An 18,651-nucleotide genomic window follows, 5' to 3' on the forward strand; every position below is an offset into this window, starting at 1 on the left:
CACGTCCAACCACAGCACTAAAAAGTCACCAGTTATCAGGACTGATAACCAGCCCACTGAAACACATCTAGACACAAAGAAAATTACAATCTCCCTTTTATTTTTCTTTTATTCTTATCGAGGCATTTCTGATGGATGCCTGCATTTAAAGAACAGCAGGTCCTTAGCAGAGGGATTGCATGGACTGCACAGGGGGGCAGGTCTGGCAGTGGGGACACTCTGAATGTCTCCCTTGACTTTCAGTGCTCAGAAAAAGGTTTCACTTTACACACAGACAAGCCCTCTCATCCTCACTCAAGGAAGGCTTTGAGAAAATATTTAACTTTCATGGTAATTATCCAGAGGTCTTAAAATAAAGCACACACTTCAACGCTTCCTTGAGTCCAAGTGGCACTGTGTGTGTAAAAAAATTCCACAGGTTTTAATGCAGTGCTCAGTTAAGACTTCATCACAGGCCAAAAAAGCTAATCTTGCAAACTAGAGAGGAAAGAGATATAGATAATTAAAGGGAACCTTTGAAGTTAATAACTGGACAATTAAGAAAATGAAAAGATTGTGAGCACAGTAAGTTTTATCAGTACGTACAAAACCACCATCAAGCGACTCACAAATATTACAAAAAAATACAATGTTTTATACCAGAGAAAGACAAAGACAAAGGAAGATGCCTGGGGGAAGAGGAAACAAGGAGAGAAAGATTTCTAGTAAGTCTTTATTGCATTCTTTTTCTCAGTTGCATTAATGCTTTTTTATTTTCTTTTCTTCTCTAAGACTTTCAGGGTATTTTAAAGAAAAGGCAGAGCTAAAATTTTTATATCTGACTCTATTGCAGCTGCCACACTCAGAACTCAACCTCACCATGCCTTATGAGCTTCCCAGAATGAACTTGCCTTTTCCTTTTGAAAAATAATTAATGCATTTATTAGTGCAGTAATGGGACCCACATATGGGAAAATCCCACTTTCCATACCATTCCATTAGCTAAGTCTGGCTTTGGGCCAAATTTTTGTATTTCAGCTCCTGCCAAGGTTCAGGTTTGGAATGTTTTTACGTTGGAGGATTTTTCATCTGTTTCCTTGGCTGGACTAATGGGATGCTAATGCACATGAGAGATCTCTATCACACCAGGCTGCTGGGTACTTTTTCCTTTCAATCATCTCGTACATACACATGAATTGGTGGCATTTCCCTCTCAGCTGAGTGATGCCAGCAGGCCCTGAACCCACGCTGCAAAGGGGTATAATTTGATATGGAGAACTGCTGACTTGAGACATTCCCACTGGCTGGAGTAATTACAACCAATATTTTAAAAATATTGGGCAAAAAGTTAGATGACACCTTAGTTTAGGAACAGATTCACCAGCAAAACTGTGTGTGTCTGGCAGGAATTCTAATGTCCAATAAAACATGGAAACTAGAGGAATTAACCCTCAAGAAATATGGATATGGCTTAAAGAAAGCAAAGCTGTTGCCTCATCCATGCACCTCTTGGAGATCTGGAATAGGGCCCAGGTCCTGCTTTCAGGCTAGAGAACAGTGTGGACATGATGATGTGAGAGACCTTGCAGATGTTCTCCTGCCAGGACTGGGAGATAAGACACCTCACCAGCTCTTCACTAGGCCTTGGTCTACATAAACACTACCAATCTGTCACAGGGTCCATCTCAGCTGTGATTTCTCCCAACAGCTCATGAGCTTTTAGTTAATATTACCTTTTGTCACCTCATAAATTACTTACTCAGCAGACTTTTTTTCATGAGCTGCTATCAGAAGAAGACAGAAGGACTCTTTCCAGTCCTTCCCATGCTTTAGCACCAGAAGCAGAGCTCTGCTCCTCTGTCCCTTTTACTGTCCCCAGTCACTGAAGTTCCTCACTACGGAAATGTCTGCATGAAGACTCTCCCTCCCACAGCCACGTCCATCACTGTTCTTGCTCCTGCCACCTCTTCTGAAGCAGCACAGCAGGTCAGTAGCACTGGCCAAGGACACATGGCAGTCTTCCCACAAGTAGGACAAGTGACACATGGCAGGGCATTTCTGCCACAGTCTGGCAGGCAGGGAGTGACAGAGAGGAGCAGACTGACTGCACTGACTGATCACAGAGAGTGATGGGGTCACGTACTTGAAGCAGCAACAACAAGGGTTGAAGCGATGCTCAGAGAAACCCATTTGTAAACCCATCACATTTCCTAAGCTGTGCCAGGGTCACTGCATCTGTCACTGATCTCCAGGATACAGAAGCAAGAGAAAAAGGGTTTCCAAGTGCAAGAGTTGTGAAACAGGGATATGTACAGAGATACAGGCAATAGGGAAGTGCAGTCATGCACATTTGTCCCAGACTGTCCCCTTTCACTCCCACAGTTTTGGTGAAAGTAGGAGAGTGCTATAATGTGTACAGCTTTATGGAAACCTGAAACAAAGAGACAGCCAGCAGGAGGTTTTCTACACTGGTATCATTCTCTAGGTCATAAGAATACCAAATTGTTTGGTTTTATCATTTCTTCTAAAAGAATTCCAGGATTTAGTTCTGTCTGGCAGAAGTACATGGAACTGGAATTTGATTTCTTGTTTATTTCATTTTCACATGTTGAAGGACTTTGCTATTTGAGGAGAGAAATATGTGTCTGTTGATCACAAAATCCAGTTCAGAGACATGTCTGAGATCATGGTTTTGAAAAGGAGCCATGGCCACCTTCAAAGGATGAGGCAGATTTTACCCACAGAAAAGCAAAACATGCCATTTTGTGCTCTCAAGCGTGACTCATTTCCTGATGCAGTTAGGCTTGGACTAGAGAGTTAAGGCCAGATTAAGAGATCATTAGTGCCTTTTGTAGTGGACTTTGAGACTAGGGCCACAATTCTAGAATAAGGCCCTGGAGGCCTTTGATGGAGAAATCCCCTTGGAAATACATCATGGGGCTCTGTTTGTTTTCCCTGGATTTTTGAGGGATGGAGCTCCTGTTTTTCCTTCTGCACTGCCTTCATTTCTGTCAAATCCCCACGAGGATAAACTTCTCCCCAGTCTTTTTATGAGAAAAGTGATACAAAAACATCACCTTCCTGACTAGAAAATTCACAGGGCTTTGCATGGATAGTCTTACTACTTCTTGCCGCATCAACTTCAAACAAAACCCAACCTTCCTGCCACTCCTGCCAAATGAAACAACAGCCAGACGAGCTGAGAGCCTGATGCTCCTGCATCAATGCTTCTGCTCCTCGGGGTGCTGCACATCCACCATGCTGTAGCCACTACACAAAATGTTATAGTGACTCCATCTCAGATGCTCTCTGTCTCACTCAGCATGCTGCAGTTACACACAGAGTGACCCACAGACCCATTGTCTGCATGTCTGCATGTCCCACTGTCTGCTCAGCACACTCAGTACAGCACCAACATTTGCGCTTCCAGACGGATGCAGAAGGGAACACAGAGAGGTAGACTGAGCTGATCCTAGCAACAACTATGCAAGCAAAACCCTGAAGGAAATATTTTCAAATATGTCAGCTACAAATGACCAAAATGTTGTCACAGTAAGAAGACAGATGTTGTTTTTATACTTCAGGGCTCAGACAGGAACAATATTTCTCTGTTGCAAAATAAGATGACTAGTTAGGTAAGAGCACAGTGTCTGCTCAATGCTATGACTTAAGCTCCCAACTGAGAGCACCAACTGTTTATTTTTTTTTTAATAATAGCATTTTGTTGGAAAAAAATTATTGCAATGTTTACCTGAAGATTTTGGGAGCTATTTTCTACTAACGCGGTGGATGAGTATGGTTTGGTAAATCACCTGATTCTATGGTACAAAATGAAATAAATACAGAATAAAGTAATAAGGATCCTACTGACAACCACAGCTTTGCTTCAGGATGCCAACTTTCAGTGTGTAAATGTCCACTGAGCAGATTGACTTCACTGTCAGATTTTTCTGCCTTGAAGAAGATGAATGGGTTAATAAATATCATTTCCACATTTTTTGCTTTTTCTATAGAGACAATGAGTACAAAGAGTGACAGAATTAAAATACTCTGATGATCCAAAGCTTTCCCTGGTTGACCAAATAAGAATCACCATGAGCCAACTAGAAGTTCAACAACTTTTTGGATCTTATTCTCCACACACCACTGTTCAACAAACGTAGACACCAGTGAGAGTTAGAGGATTTTGTAACTTACCACAGGTGTAGATGACATTAAGATGCTTTTGGATGCCTGGGTAACAAGGATCTCCAAACTCATAGGTGCTGGCATATATGCTGCAGCTTCTTTTCCCATGACAGCGCTTGATCATGAGCTGGAGAGCCGTAGCTGACTGACATTCTAAAAGGGAAAAACAATGCCATCTGTGAATATTTGTCCATTCACAAAAGAAACTGCCTAAAAATAATTTACCAGTTGCAGACTGTGAGAATACATACCAGATTCTCATATTTAAAGGTCTTTGTGTTTACATGAGAAGGTGTATCTGACTCCAGCACAACTCTAATACATTGAAAGAACGCTGAAGAATCAGAAGCCCCCACACATCCATACTAAGAAGGCTGAGAACAAAAGACCTTTCATCTTTGCCACAATCACAAGAGGTGTCTCAAACACCCCTCTCTGGCCACTGTTGAAGACAAGGGTGATTAGTGTCTCTGTCTGCTCTTAGATGTTATATTTCTAAATCTAATGAAAATTACTATGAGGTGTAATAATTATATTATTATCATCTACCATATAAGTAGAAAAGTTGTTTTAATCACATTATCACATTAATCACATTCATTCCATGCAAGTAGAAACATTTCATATTAGAAATTTAGAATATGGGAAGTTCCAAAAGTGTTTTCCCAAGTATTTTTCTCTACCAGGTGGTTTTGCCTGTTTTCTTACCTAAGGTGAGAACAATTTGCACAGACAAAGTCTTGAGCTTTTAAGTGCAAGACTGACAGTTTGCTTTCATTGTCCAGCCAGGACTAAGCTCAGGGAGAAACTCACAAGGAGACATTTCTTCAACAACAAATTGTTCCTAAAAGGAATAGGACAACTAGAGAATGGAATACAAACCCCTTTTGGTCACTAATTAGGAGGAAGGAAAAGGGGAAAATGGACCTCAAAAGGTACTGAGTGCTAGAACCAGCATAACAGTAAAAGCTATGAGAGACATGAGAAAGCCACAGAAAACCTAGCCTAGAGGGTAACATGTCTTTTTTCTGAAATCAAAGACAGCATTTTATTTCACATGCTGCAAATGACAAAAGAAGAAGGCTCCATGCAAACATTTCTTTACTGAATGACCCAAACTTCCTAAGGGGATTTCTGATCCAATGAGTGTCAGAGGTCTCAGTGGAAACATCTGGCATGCAGCAATCCTGATTCATTGTCTTTTTGCAAATGTCCAGTTAGAGAAACTCAGCAAATCCAAATGCTGCAGAGGATTTCATAGAGGGTGCCTATTCTTTTTTTGTGTTATTGTTCTCACACAGAACAGAGAAGATCCCACAGCTGTCCACTTAGGAGCCTTGCCCTCTGGCACAGGCGTGTACTGTATCCATGGGATTGTGGGGAATTACACATTGCTGGTCCTGTGAGAGGCACAACAAGGCTTTTGCATCCCACATCCCCAGAGATGGGCAGCCTTTGGGACACTCCTCATTTAGGAATATGTACACACTAACAAACTACAGACTCTGCTCTCCACCTTAGCAGATTGAATTCACTCTTCAGATGCCAAATCTGTAGATTCATCAAATGCTTCTTGGGGTTCTGTTTGTCATATACCCTCACACTGACAGCTTCTCTAGCCATCACTAGTCATGGCCTGGTACTGATGGCCTCCTTCCTCCCACACAGTTCTGAGCAGGCCACAGTCTCCACACAAATTTGCTTTAGCACCAGCATTTGTATCAGGAAACCAAAGGGTGCTATTTTTTTAATATCACTTTGTTTAAGTGATACCCTGTACCTCAGAATGATTTTGCCAGCTAGCATTACTCCAAACAGGAAATACAGCCTGATATATAACAGGGCTAGTCCTAATAGTCATTTTATAGAAGGTCCCCACTGTATCTTTGGGGCTTTGAGCAACCTGGCAGGTGTTCCAGTCCATGGTAGGGGGATTGGAACAAGATGATCTTTAAGGACCGTTCCAACACAAACCATTCCAGAACTCTGTGATCTCCCAGACTGCCTAGGAGAGTTATCTGGGCTGAGACAACATGCCATGTGTCGTGGTTTTAAACTACTAACTAAGAAAATTATTTACTTCTTGCTGTAAGATATGGATTAGAATAAGAGCAAAACAGGCATACAACTTAAAAGGGAAAAAAAAGAAAGTTTATTGACAAACCACAATAATAAGAACACCAGAATAAACTTCCAGAAAAACCTTTCCATCTCTTATCCACCCACTATTCTCTTGTTCACATGACAACAGAGACAAAAACTCTGGAACTCTGATGGTTAAAACAGTCCTAATTCTTGCTAGTATGTTCACCAGTCTTTATAGAGAAACAGAAGTTTCTTCCTGTTAATTTATGGAGTTTCTCACAAGAAAACTATTTTTGTTATAGTTTTCTATTGCCTTAATGTTAGCTGCTCAGAGCTGCTATTATTAGAGTTCACTCCTCCCATTTTCACATCACTCTGAAGTAAGTATGGGCCATGTGTCTAGAGATAACATTTTTAAGGATAAGTTATTCAAAGGCAAAAAAAAGTCTTCTTCATCTGTTTCTGTGAGCTTCACTAGAAAACAGTTTTCTCATGGCCTCTCAGGGCTTCAAATCTCTCAACAGTTTTCTCATGGCCTCTCAAGGCTTTTAATCTCTTAGTACTTCACTATACTATAATTACTCTTTACTCAAATTTACACTTTGAACACTATTCTTCTCTAGATCCTATATCATGAATTAAAGGAGTTCTTTTCAGGACTTTATTGTCCATCTCCATAGTTTTAACAGGGAGATATTTCAGCTTAATTAAAGCATCTTCTTAATTCTCTACCTTTCTTGAAGCTTCTTTTCTTTCTTGTCACTGGTAGTTTATAAAGTCTCTTTTCATGTTAATCTTTCTTTCTCTCTCTCTGGATAAAAAGATTAATCCGCAAGTCTCATCTGGGTAATGAAAGAGTTAAAATCTTGCCCAGGCTTTTGTAGATGGTTTGGGGATCTCTGCCGAACAGGAGCTGGAGCCGTCTGCCACGGAAGGTTCCTCATGGCTGCTCTGGAGCGTGTAGTCTCTGCTCCAACCCGCTGCAAGTCCAGGGCTTCTCTCTTTCTTCACTGGGCAGTTTCTAGTGAATTAGTTACAGCAAAACCTGCAGCCGAGCCAGAGATCGGCTCGGCCCGGGCCCGGGGAAAACCTTCCCCAGGCCCCCCCATCTCCCGGCCGGGAGACGGGGCAGGCCCGGCCCCATCCCCGCCTGGCCGCATGGCCTGGGCAGGGAACGGGAGGCCTGGAGCTCTGCCACCCTTCACAGCCAGAAAACAAAGAGAGCCCAGAGAGCTCTGCTTTTACATTTTAAGGTAGGGTTCACAAGTTGATCCCACTTTTCAATGGCTTAAACTGCTGTCAATTCCCAGCAATGACCGATAATTGGTCAGGAGAAAAGACTCCAAGCACTTCCCAGCAACTCCAACTCCCTTAAAGGTAAAGTAACTCCATGACACCATGGACCATGCTACAGTTTCACAGAGCAGATCTATTTCCAGTACCTGTGCCCCTGATACTACTCAATTACCAGTATACCTGTAAGGCCAGACACCAAACTTCTTTGGGCACAGACCAGGCCACCACAGTCACAAACAGCTGTAGTGAAGTCCTCAATTCTCCAACTGCTGCTCCAGCTCACCCTGCATCAGCCAAAGTGAGCAGAAGAGAAGAAGGAACTCTTTATGCTTCAATTACAGGTGAAGATGAAAGGCCCTCACATAGAAAGTAGGACATCAAGATTTTAAAAGCCTCTTTTACATCGACTTTTTGCAAACTATAGGATGAAAAAATATATCCATGGGGAAATATTGCCTGCTGGGACTGCAGCACATAAACCATCCCATAATTTAGCTGAAAACAATATCTGGAGTCTATCCACTCCAACCTCCTGCCCAAAGAACAGCCAGCTATGATGTTACCATCAGGTTGCTCAGGAATTAGCCCAGGCAGGTTTTGAAAATCTCCACAGAGAAATATTTCCCAAACTCCTTGGACATTTGATCCTCAGCTAAGCCTCTCTCCAGGTGAAGAATTTTTTCCTTGTATGTAATCAGGTTTCTATTGCTGCAACTCATGTTTATTGCTTTTGGTGTTCATCTGCTGTTTCCTTCTGTGTGTTTCCAAAAACAGCCTTCTGTAGAACTACCTATTCCTTAGTAAAAAACATAAACTAAGATCCCACCCAGAGCTTTCTTGTGTGGAAACTGAACAGCCCTGTGTCCCTCAGTATTCCCCCATATGCTGTATTCTCCAGGCCCCTGACCAGCTTGGTAGAGCTTCACTGGACTTGCTCCAGTCTTCCAACATCTCTCTTTACCTGGAGAACCCCAAACTGGACGCTTCAGTGTTTTAGTTAAGCTGTAACAAGTGTCCTGCCCAATTCGGTACCACCTACAAACTCTGTCCCAGATCATTACTGAAGATTTCAAGCAATCTCTGGCTGCTTATAAGTGGCTGCTACAGTGACTTCAATATAACACAGTGAAGGTTTCTTACCTTACAAGCCTTACTGTGTTCCCTGACCTCTAGACCCTAATGAACACCAGAATCTGGTGAATGCAGGAGTGGCAGAAAGTCATCTGAGGTAACCATGTTACAAGATCCATCTAAATCCTACTGACAACAGTCTCCCACATGGTAAATCCAAATACTCTTCTCATTTTCCCCATGGTATGACCTGAGCCATTCTCTTGGAAACAATCATATTTTTCTAGCCCTGAAAAAAAAAGAAATGGAGTCTAGGCACAAATTCTGGCCAAGTGTTCACTTCAAAGACTTCCTTTTGCTCACAACAGGGAATTTTCCTTGATTTTGCCTCCACACAATTTCTAAGCAAAAGTGCCTTGTACATTCCCATGAAGGTCAGGGCAAGCAGCCTGCAGTGTTTTGAGGGAGGACTACACCAACACTGAAATTAGCTTTGTATCTCATCTTGGATTTCTTGGTCTGTCAACATGTTCATCCTCCACATAACACATTGAACTGGAAAAATGCAAGAGCAGTCAAAACCTCCAAATGGGACCATCTTCCTAAGACACTTCAAAGGGTTTCTGATAAGGAGTTCATTTAGCTGGGTGCCAAAATGTCATATTCAAACATCTTTATACCCTCACTAACGAGCACTGAAGATGTCAATAGTACATCTGAGAGGTGGCTGAGTGATTGATGAGACCACAGCACCTTCATAAATCACAGCCACCACTGTCTCATTTGGAGTTCTAGAAGGAACAATATGGTATTTTACCCCTGTGTCTCAGACTTATAAAAACACTGAATTCACTCCAGTTGGATGTTATGAAGTGCAAATAGGTAATTTAACTTCCAAATGTAAATAAGTTCTTGGGGAGCTCACTGAAGTGAGAGCTCAAATTATATTAGTGGCTCTTCAGAAGGTGATTCCAGGTCAGAAGTCTTCACCTCCAGGTGCCCATCCTCAGAGCTCAGAGAGGCAAGAAAACAGAGGGGTTTTATCCATAAAATATGCAATTATCCTGCCAAAAAGATGCAGGGAAGCCAAGCCCAGCAAAGTGGTGCAGCAGAGTTGGGCTGTGGTCCCCTTCAGCTGGCCAAATTCATTTTTTTCCAGGTCTTCAGAAGTGGGAGACTAGACCTTGCACTAAGTGTACCAGATGTCATGCTCATTCACAGCAACTTTACAGTTGGAGATGATCTTGGAGGTCTTTTCCAACCTTAATGATTTTATATTCTACAATCTCCTTTCTTCTGCTGCCTGTTTGCTTGCTAAATGTAAATTTCAAATGTTTTATGAGATACCACCCTAGCACCAGTAACAAACAAGTGACCTCATGTGTCAGAGATGTGGGAAGGATGTTCACAAATGCCAACACCGTATCACTAAGTCTGAGGTAAGTACTGCTAAGCTGAGCCAGGCCCCTGCCGAGAACCTCTTAAAGCCCACAAAGCTCAAATCCCATGATACAGCAATAAAAACTGCTTTAAGACCTCATAGATGATAGAGAGCCCTCTTGGAGGGGTTGGGCCAGAGTTACCCTTGGCTTTCATTAGTATTGGATTGCTTCAGTACACTGCCAGAGAGCATATACGAATCCTGGCTATGGTGAAACTTTCACATGTGAAAGTGTTTAAAGGTATCATCTGTGCTTTTCAAATATGGCATTTTCAGCTAAAGAGGGGCTGTGGGGGAGTAGGATCAGTTCACTTTATTCTCTTTACCTCTGGCCCCACTTTCGAGGAGTTGCATGTCCCTCCAGCCTTGCTCCTGGTGCAAGGTGAATTCCCTTTCCCAGGATCACATCACAAATGCAAACCACTGGCAAGCTGGAATTCACAGCCCTCAATCTAAGTCCTCAGTGGGTAATTCACCTAACCAGTTGCATTTAGTATATGACTCCTTGATCTACTCCATCAGCCCAGCCTCTGTCAGGATGAAAACCCAAACCAGGGCAACAAAGCCATGATGGAGGATTTTACCAGCTGCAGCTTGCAGACCGCGTTGGCTTTAAAACTGGAATTGGTCTCGGTGATGTAATGTCCATATCATCAATCTCACCACAATGAATGGATTTTAGTCAGTCTAAGGCTGCTTCCCAGCATGACTATTTCTTTATTACCTCTTCCTGGTGAAAAAAAAAAATAAAAGAAACTGGAGCCAATGCCTATTAATCATATCCTTAATTTTGGTTACTCAGTGTTACTTGTTTTTCTCCAGTAAGGGTGACACATCCAAATCTGAAATCTGAGCCATGCATTGCTGTTTTTGATTGCAAAACCTATCTGGGTTTGAAAGAATGCTTCCAAACTCTTTAATTTTTGCATTTTAGATGCTCTGGTAACTTTTAGATGCTTTTAGATGATCTCTTGGAGATTGGAGCCTCTTCCAAGGCAGCAGCCATCACAGATGGATCCACAAACAGATCTAAACCCCGAGTTTTGAGAAGGGTGACTAATCCCACAGTGAAGTTGGGCATATTGCAGATGTTCAAGAACAGCTGTCCATCTGTTTATCTGCTCATGATCAGACTCACCTGGCACACCCATACTGAACCTGCAAAGGTGGGTTCCTGCACAAATGAGACCAGCTATCCAGAGCAAGCAGAACCACACACAGCTGGTCAGCTGAGTAGATTAGCGTGCTCTGAAGCTGCCAGGTAGGAGTTTTCCACAGGGTGTCCATTTTCCACAGATCTGGAGAGGCAGCAGGACATGGTGCTCAACCCAACATGCATGCGCTTTAAAAAGAAAGAAAACTGGTACCTGAGAAAAAACTCCACCCACTCAAAGGAGGATGAGTCAGACTGAGTCTGTGAATTTTCAAGTAAAATGGGACACTCATTTACTCATTTACACTCTACTTTTTTCCACAACGAAAATATAAAGCCTTGAGGTGTCAAAAGGACCAAGTGATTGGCCACAATTAAAGCCTTCAGAAAGGGGATCACTGCCTAAAATACTATTTCCAGCAGTACATACAAAGTAAGCATTTAGGAGCTGGAACAGGACTGGTGGTACCTGATCAAGAGACAAATTCTGTGGGATGCCTTGGCTCATGTAAATGCATCAGGAGTAGACCCAAATCTCAAAAAAAAAATCAGCATAATCCTAGCTTTCCTTGCTATCTTTTGAGGAGCAGGTGAAAGGATCAATTTAAGTTTTCCCTTAAAGGAAGTAATTTACAAACAACTGACAGCTTGAGGAGGACACTCCTCCCAAGCACAGAACAGGATTTTTCTCTAAAACACGCAGCCTGATTTCCCACTCAAGAACAAAAGAGGGAAAGTTACTTGCTGGGAGCTATGAATCCAAGTGGACAGAATGAAAGATGGAAGGAGTCAACTAACTAAGAAGAGAGAAATTTGGCTCCTGCAAAGAAAGATGACAGATGTCTGAATCAGTGCTGTGGTTATCCACTTGTCAGCCAAAAGAGAAAGCAAAATTTCAATGGAATGGTAAAAAGGACACAAACAGGAAGTAACTCCAACCTTTCAGGTGAGGCAACTGCCTAAATTCCTTCATGTTTTACCTAGGAGTGACTGCTTCAATCTGAAAAAGAACCTCTGTCATAAGCAGGAGGGAAGGAAGCTCTCCTGGTTTTGGGCAGTTTCTCATATATTTTAAAGATGTTCCATTAGCTGTGGTGGATACAAACACCAGTTCCTTCATACAGGGGCAGCTGCTAGAGGTGTCTAAGCCTCAGCTTCAGACAAAATTAGCCATCTAGCAGCCTGTAAAGGATGTCTTCACAGAATTTCAATGAATCAGTCTGCATGCTGTGCAGTACATCAAACACCAGGCGTTTTCAACTTAGCCCATGCCCATTAAGTTTGATGTTGTCTTTAAAAGCCAGTGCAGAAGACTGTTAATAAAGATGGATTTTGTCCACTTTCTCTCTCATTCAGCAGCCTGGGGAGGTAATTTCTTTATCAGTATATAGTTGTCACACAGTTTCATTTGGGGGCAACTGAAATACACTGGATTTCTCTTCCCTGCCATGGCACACAAGCCTAGAGAGAGGACAAAAGAAGTGAGTTGGATCTAGATCCACAAGGCAAGAGGGAGAAAACCAAACTACAAACACTTAAGTATCCTTAAGACTAACCAGTGTGAAGTTCAGCCAATAGAAACCAAAGACTGCCCTTAAACAAAAAAGATACAGAAACAGAAGTGTATTTACATACACAGAAGAAGCTCAGGAGCAGGAACCCAAAACAATTAAATGGTGAAGATCCCTGCTGGTATTTGTAAAATGATAAATGGTCAACATCATATTACAAATAGCAGCAGAGAATTTCACACTGATACAGCTGTATATAGAACATATCTATTGCACAATGTCACTGAAAATAAATGGCTAGAAAGGAAATCTGTATCTGAACATTAGAAGGATGTGCAGAGAAGGCCAGATTTACATTAAAAAAGTATGTTTTACAGAAAGTGAGAGAAAAATTAGTCACCACACAGTCCATAAAACTTTGGAAACTTCAGCAGTAGGCCAGAAAAGAGAAAATTATCTTGAAATAAGCCAATCACATTTAGAGACTGCAACTGAAGGATCAATTACAGGTTTAATTACAGATCCTATAGTTACATTTGGAAACACTTGGTTTATTAATGTGAACTTAAATCATCTTATCACCCTTGTATCTGGAACCAGAACTCATATAAAATATATGAGCCTCCAGTTTTGCAGGAACTGAATCAGAGTGTGCAAAGTTAAGCAAATTAATAACATTTCTCGGGTTTGGGGGCTGAAGTGAGAATCCAAGGACAGCTTCAAACATGGCTCCAAGAAGTCTCAAAGAATAAAAAATATTTGGTGTGACAATGACAGTTAAATTTTACTATTTAATTTGCAGCAGAGTGGCTTGTGGGCTGTTTCAAGAAAAGAAGCAAAGAAGGTAACAGCTTTAGCATCACTCAGTAGAAGACAGGGATAGTGCTTTCAATATATCTACTTCTCTGTGAAATCCTTGAGTTCATTTCTCCTTCCTATTCATTACAGCCCAAAAAAGTCTTCTCCTGAACGTGGGGATACTCAACATGTGCCTAGAGCTAGGCTGAAGCAAGCTCTGAACTTCACAAGCTGCAGGACTGACCAATTTTCTAAAGAGATTACCCAGCTGACACAGCCTGCAAGTCACTTCTTGCCCTTGGTTCCTAAAATAAAGCATGGCGTGCCTGCAAACACAGGTTTCACATTACCTTTGTTTCTCAGGCTCTCATCATGGCAATTTTGCAATATTCTTGAGTGACATCTGAATTAGTTTAAGAGGAATTTTATCAGTTTTGAACAAGTTACGCTCGTTTTCATTCAAAGCAACTCCATGGAAACAAACTGAGATGCTACATTTAAATCTCTTAAACTTTGCCCTTTTATTGTTAGGATTGTATTTTGGGGCTGCTTTTCCCTAATAGATGGGTAGTAGGCATCTTTTATAAGATCAGCCACTAAAGAAGGTGATACTACTAATACAAATACTTTACTTTTTCAAATATCACACCAATAACATCACAGAGCAGGCTAGTCCCATTTAAATTACTAGTTTCAGAATTTTTAATTACAATCACTGTGTGGGGTCATACTCCACTGTAAACAGCATTTCAAAACCAACTTGAACCTTGGTTTAAAGAAAGATCTTGTCCAGACTCACATTTGAATGGACTTTTTAATTATTTTTTTAATAGCTATTGTGTGCATATAAAAACAATTTCATATAAAGCATTTTTATGGCTCTATGGAATCCAACAATAGTTGGAGTTTTCTAGAAACAGCTGTAAAGTGATTTTAATTACCTCCTGGTGTTTTGAGACAAAAAGTGAAACATATAAAGTATCTAAAATTGAAGAACAAGTTTCTGAAAGCAGGCTTTGTCCCACTTTAACTCAGCATTCTAAATGGGAACTGCATTTCAATTTAAATTTAATAAGGTATGATATATGATTTAAACAGCAACTGATATTTATTTATCCTTCAGATTTGGATACTTGTGGGGTTTATTGCATACAAACAGATTTGCCTCTAAAAACATGTTCTTAATCATGAGCTATACACATAATAAAGTAGTTTTTGTCCTGAAAGTAAATGAAGCATACACAGTCACACCTACAGGAGGGGTGCTTTGGAAACCTGGTGTGCTCTGGGGAGAGGAATGACAGGGTCTGACCCCCACAACTGCTGCTCATCCCACAGACCCAACACTGCAGCTGCTTTAAAGGCCAGACAGAGAAACCAGGATGAAGCACAAGAGTCTTTCAGCCACTTGGATCTGACAGAGGTCAGCTGTGCTACATGGCATTGTCTGACCAGCACAGATTTCTGTGGATATCCCATCCCTTCCTGCAGCCCCAGCCACCCCCTGCTTCCCCCTTCAGGGCCAGGGGTTACTACTCCTCATTGGTCCAGCTCCACACTTTAAACACCTTTTTATTTTTAAGCATTTTATTTAAGACTAAAATTAGAGCACAGCCACAACCTTGTCCTGATAGAAACAGGGTGGAAAACAGTCATAGATGGTGAAGCAGAAGAGAGCCAGAAATGCACAGCTGGAGGGGCAGCAGTTTCTTAAAGGCAGCTCTTGTGCTGGCAGGAACATGTACCCTGGAATAAAATGGGTTTTTTAATGCATGTATTTCATATTCATGCACATGCTAGATCTGGTCACAGATAAACAAATCAGAAGGGTCCATTATTTATATGGTATAATAAATATTTATATGAGGACTCTGCTTTAAGTCTTATATACATCTGCATTAAGAGGGGGAAATCCAAACAGACTGGGTTGGATCACCTTCTGTCCCTACATTAGAATGAAAATGCCAGGGAATAAGCACCTAAAGCATGGGCTCTGCTGAATTCCTTCCTCTGCTCTTCCATTATCAGATCCCATGAGTCAGAGAGTGCCACTGACCATATGAGTTTCCTCAGGGCTTTGTAAACACATTCATTTCTCCCCTTTACAGAGGCACAGGAGACAACTTGTATGTTAAGTGACAAGGACATTTCAGTCCCAGCAGAGTACTCAGCTTAATCCACACCCCAGGACCCAGAGCAAGGCTGAGGAGCCAGGGTTCCCACGATCTTGCACCAGCTCCAAAACCAAGCCCAGATTCCTTCTACCCAGGATGAGCAATTAAATTGCTTTGGGCTTTTTGTATACATGACAGAAAAAGACAGAGTCCTTGGGAAGGAGTCCTGGATCCTACGTTAGAGGTCAGCTGAACATGTCCATCTCACCCTCTGTGGTTCAGGGGGGGAGCTACTGTAAAAATGAATAATATAAACAACTCAGGTGTCCTGAATATGACCAAAGATATTGCTCCACTAAGCAATAAACAGGGTAATCATTTTATGTCCAAGATCTTCCTCCTCAGTCTCCTAATTAGATCGTTACCTTGCACTCAGACACATATAGAAAAAGGCCATTTTTTAAACTACTTCTCTTGGAATAAACAAGACAGGGGGAGATGCAGGCAAAGGCAGCTGTAAACAGCAGAAAAAGGGGGCAAAGGGCTCACTTGGCTGAGGGATATTAATGGTTCATTGCTTGTAAATAGCCCTTTCCCCAGAGACCTCCCCATGCTCTGTGTATGCTCTCTGCACATGCTGGCAGCAAAGTGGAGGCTTTATTAAGAGAGTTACAAATAAGGTCAAATTCTTTTAGGAGCTTTTCAGAGTTCCCAAGGCATTCAAGGAAGGCTCCAGCTGTTTGCAGGGGTTTCCCATTACGGTCAGAGACATAAGTTTCAGCATGTTTCCAGTTAAAGGAGGATCCTGACAGATTTTCACTTTAACATGACAATGACAGGATGAAGTTCTCCACCATAACTTTCTCTTCACAGATGCTAAACACGTTCACATAGACATTGCACAAAGAGAAAGCATGTATCTGGCATGGCATGGCATGGCACATGAAGGATGACTTGGGATCTTTCATCACCCAAAAGCAGCACAGCAGTATCTGGGTTAAAAGGACTGCAGCACCAGGATACCTCTGAAACCAGCTGATATCCTAAAGTAGAATCCAGGAAATTCAGTGATAGTGAGCTTTATCTCCTTAACATTTTTACAGGAGTACAAGGTCTTGTTTTTCAAGGCAGAAACAACACAAATTGAACTGATTTACCTTACATATTCAATGTTCTATTAGGCCACCTGTCCTGCCCATCTTAGACCTCAGTTCTTTAAAAGTCTCACCTGTAGAAGCTGTATATCTCTAAATTCAATCCAAATGTGCATTTTGTCCACAGAAAGAAAAATGAAATAAAATTTTCTGAACTGTTTTTCATTAGAAAAGGAAGAAAAGATAATCTTCACCGCTTTTGGGGCAAGTATGACTTCTTCACTCATCAAGTAGCTCAGGCTGCATGGATATAAATAATCACTGCGAACTTGTGCAGGGCCTACTTCCCAGCAAAATGCCCTTTGCCAAGGCTCAGACTTGACACAAATCATCAGTCCCATGAAATTCAAACAGAATAAATCTCCCATGTACAGAACATAGCTGGGTTCTGCCTTGCAGGAACTGGATGTTGCTGCAAAGTCTGACTCATACGGTCATGTTTGTAAGATCAGCTTGTGAATGTCTGGGATCAAAGGCTGCCACAGAGGAGCCCTCCCCACATTGCAGGGCTGTGGAAACGTGCAGGGAAATGTTCTCCAGCTAGCAGTAACTTTGATTTATAAATTGTGATGTTTCCACCTGCTCCTGAAGGAACAGAGCTGCCTGCTGGGCTAGGCAGGCCCGTGAGAAGAGCAGTTTGTGAAGCGGGCTGGGGCACCGAGTGCTGCTCCCACAACCACTCGTGAAGCTGGGAGCACAACCTGCTCTTGTCACTGGAGACAGGAGTGGGAGGTTTGCAGGGTGCCATGGGGAAGCACAGTGTGAATGTGCTTTTTTTGCTGATTTGTGTTGGAGGAGGATCCTACTCCAGTTTCTTCTGTGGAGCCAAGAGAAGAACTTCAGCCGCAACTCACCTCCCCATTCCTGCAGCACTGCCCCACTGGGGCAGCTCACACTGGCAGAGAAGGGAGAAGCAGAGACTGCCTTATGCCAAGGGGATCAGTGAGCTGTACCTGAAGACATCTGAACAACCCCTCCCAAACACAGTGGGGATTTAAGAGCATGGTGAATTGGCAATGACCATCTGCTCACCCCCAGTTTTCTTTTAGGTAAGCTCACCCCCGCTCCCACATTTCGCTCAGGATTTCAACGTGCAAGGAAACATCAACAGCTGTAATCTGTCTTTCACCCTACACACACAGTGCCCAAATGGCTGGGGAAGCCTGAGGAAATCACTGCTCCACGGAGCAGTTCCTCACATCTCCCCAGCCCTGCAGGGCATGCAGCCAGCAGATGTTCCAGACACCCTTCCCACCCTCCCTTTGCTCTTATGCAGGCTGCACACACCCACTCCCACGGCACCCCAGGAGCACCACTCTGACTTCAGATAATCTTCATTTTTTTTAGACCCCAGAAATTCCAAACATGTGGATATTTGCTCCTGTCCAACAACTCAGTCATTTTTAGCATCAGCTCACAGTTTAAAACCTTGAGCTGGATTTTAGCATAGTTTTCCCTGCATTCCCACTCCTGACTTGGCAGTACACTGTCTTATACTGAGCCTGGTCCTGTAAGTAGTTTCATTTAGGAGCTGACACTTGAGCAAGGCCCTGCCTCATCCCAGCAGCAGACTGTGTGCTGCACTCTAGGATCTGACACCTCATTTCCTTGGGCAAACATCCGAATTTGTAGAGCTCACAAGGCCAGTTTGAGAACAGAGGTGCTGGATATCCTATGGCACATGCAGCCCTGCTGTCAGAGCCCATTGCTTGTTCTCCCTATTTGTGCCTCCTGTCCCATTTTCTGGTCCATGCTCTCAGCCAGTACAAGTTTCATGACTTTGCAGCTGGGCAAAGAAGGGTAAAACTTTACCCTTTGTGGCTTCACAGTTTTGCTTCATGCTGACATTGAAGAGCGGGTC

General features: G+C 42.4%; 1 protein-coding gene and 1 long non-coding RNA gene across 4 annotated transcripts in view; one reads left to right on the plus strand and one right to left on the minus strand.

Annotated features, from left to right (window-relative positions):
• The window catches only part of EVA1A (eva-1 homolog A, regulator of programmed cell death), a 212,224-nt gene that overhangs the window by 100,154 nt on the left and 93,419 nt on the right, over nucleotides 1-18,651 (minus strand). For 2 of the 3 annotated variants that reach the window (XM_023924302.2, XM_023924303.2), the window contains one exon: nucleotides 4,177-4,320. In XM_023924302.2, the coding sequence (XP_023780070.1) occupies nucleotides 4,177-4,320 (144 nt within the window). Of the gene's footprint in view, nucleotides 1-4,176; nucleotides 4,321-6,984; nucleotides 7,141-18,651 lie in introns of those variants that run through there. The other variant, XM_086875653.1, reaches the window with a different exon arrangement.
• Nucleotides 7,186-18,651, plus strand: part of LOC147654583 (uncharacterized) — a 99,769-nt gene continuing 88,303 nt past the window's right edge. The window contains exon 1 of the long non-coding RNA XR_015282694.1: nucleotides 7,186-7,505. This is a non-coding gene — a long non-coding RNA (uncharacterized LOC147654583). The remainder of the gene's footprint in view (nucleotides 7,506-18,651) is intronic.

The sequence above is a fragment of the Cyanistes caeruleus genome, chromosome 2 (genome assembly GCF_971803275.1).
Source record: "Cyanistes caeruleus chromosome 2, bCyaCae1.hap1.1, whole genome shotgun sequence".
Lineage (NCBI taxonomy): Eukaryota > Metazoa > Chordata > Aves > Passeriformes > Paridae > Cyanistes > Cyanistes caeruleus.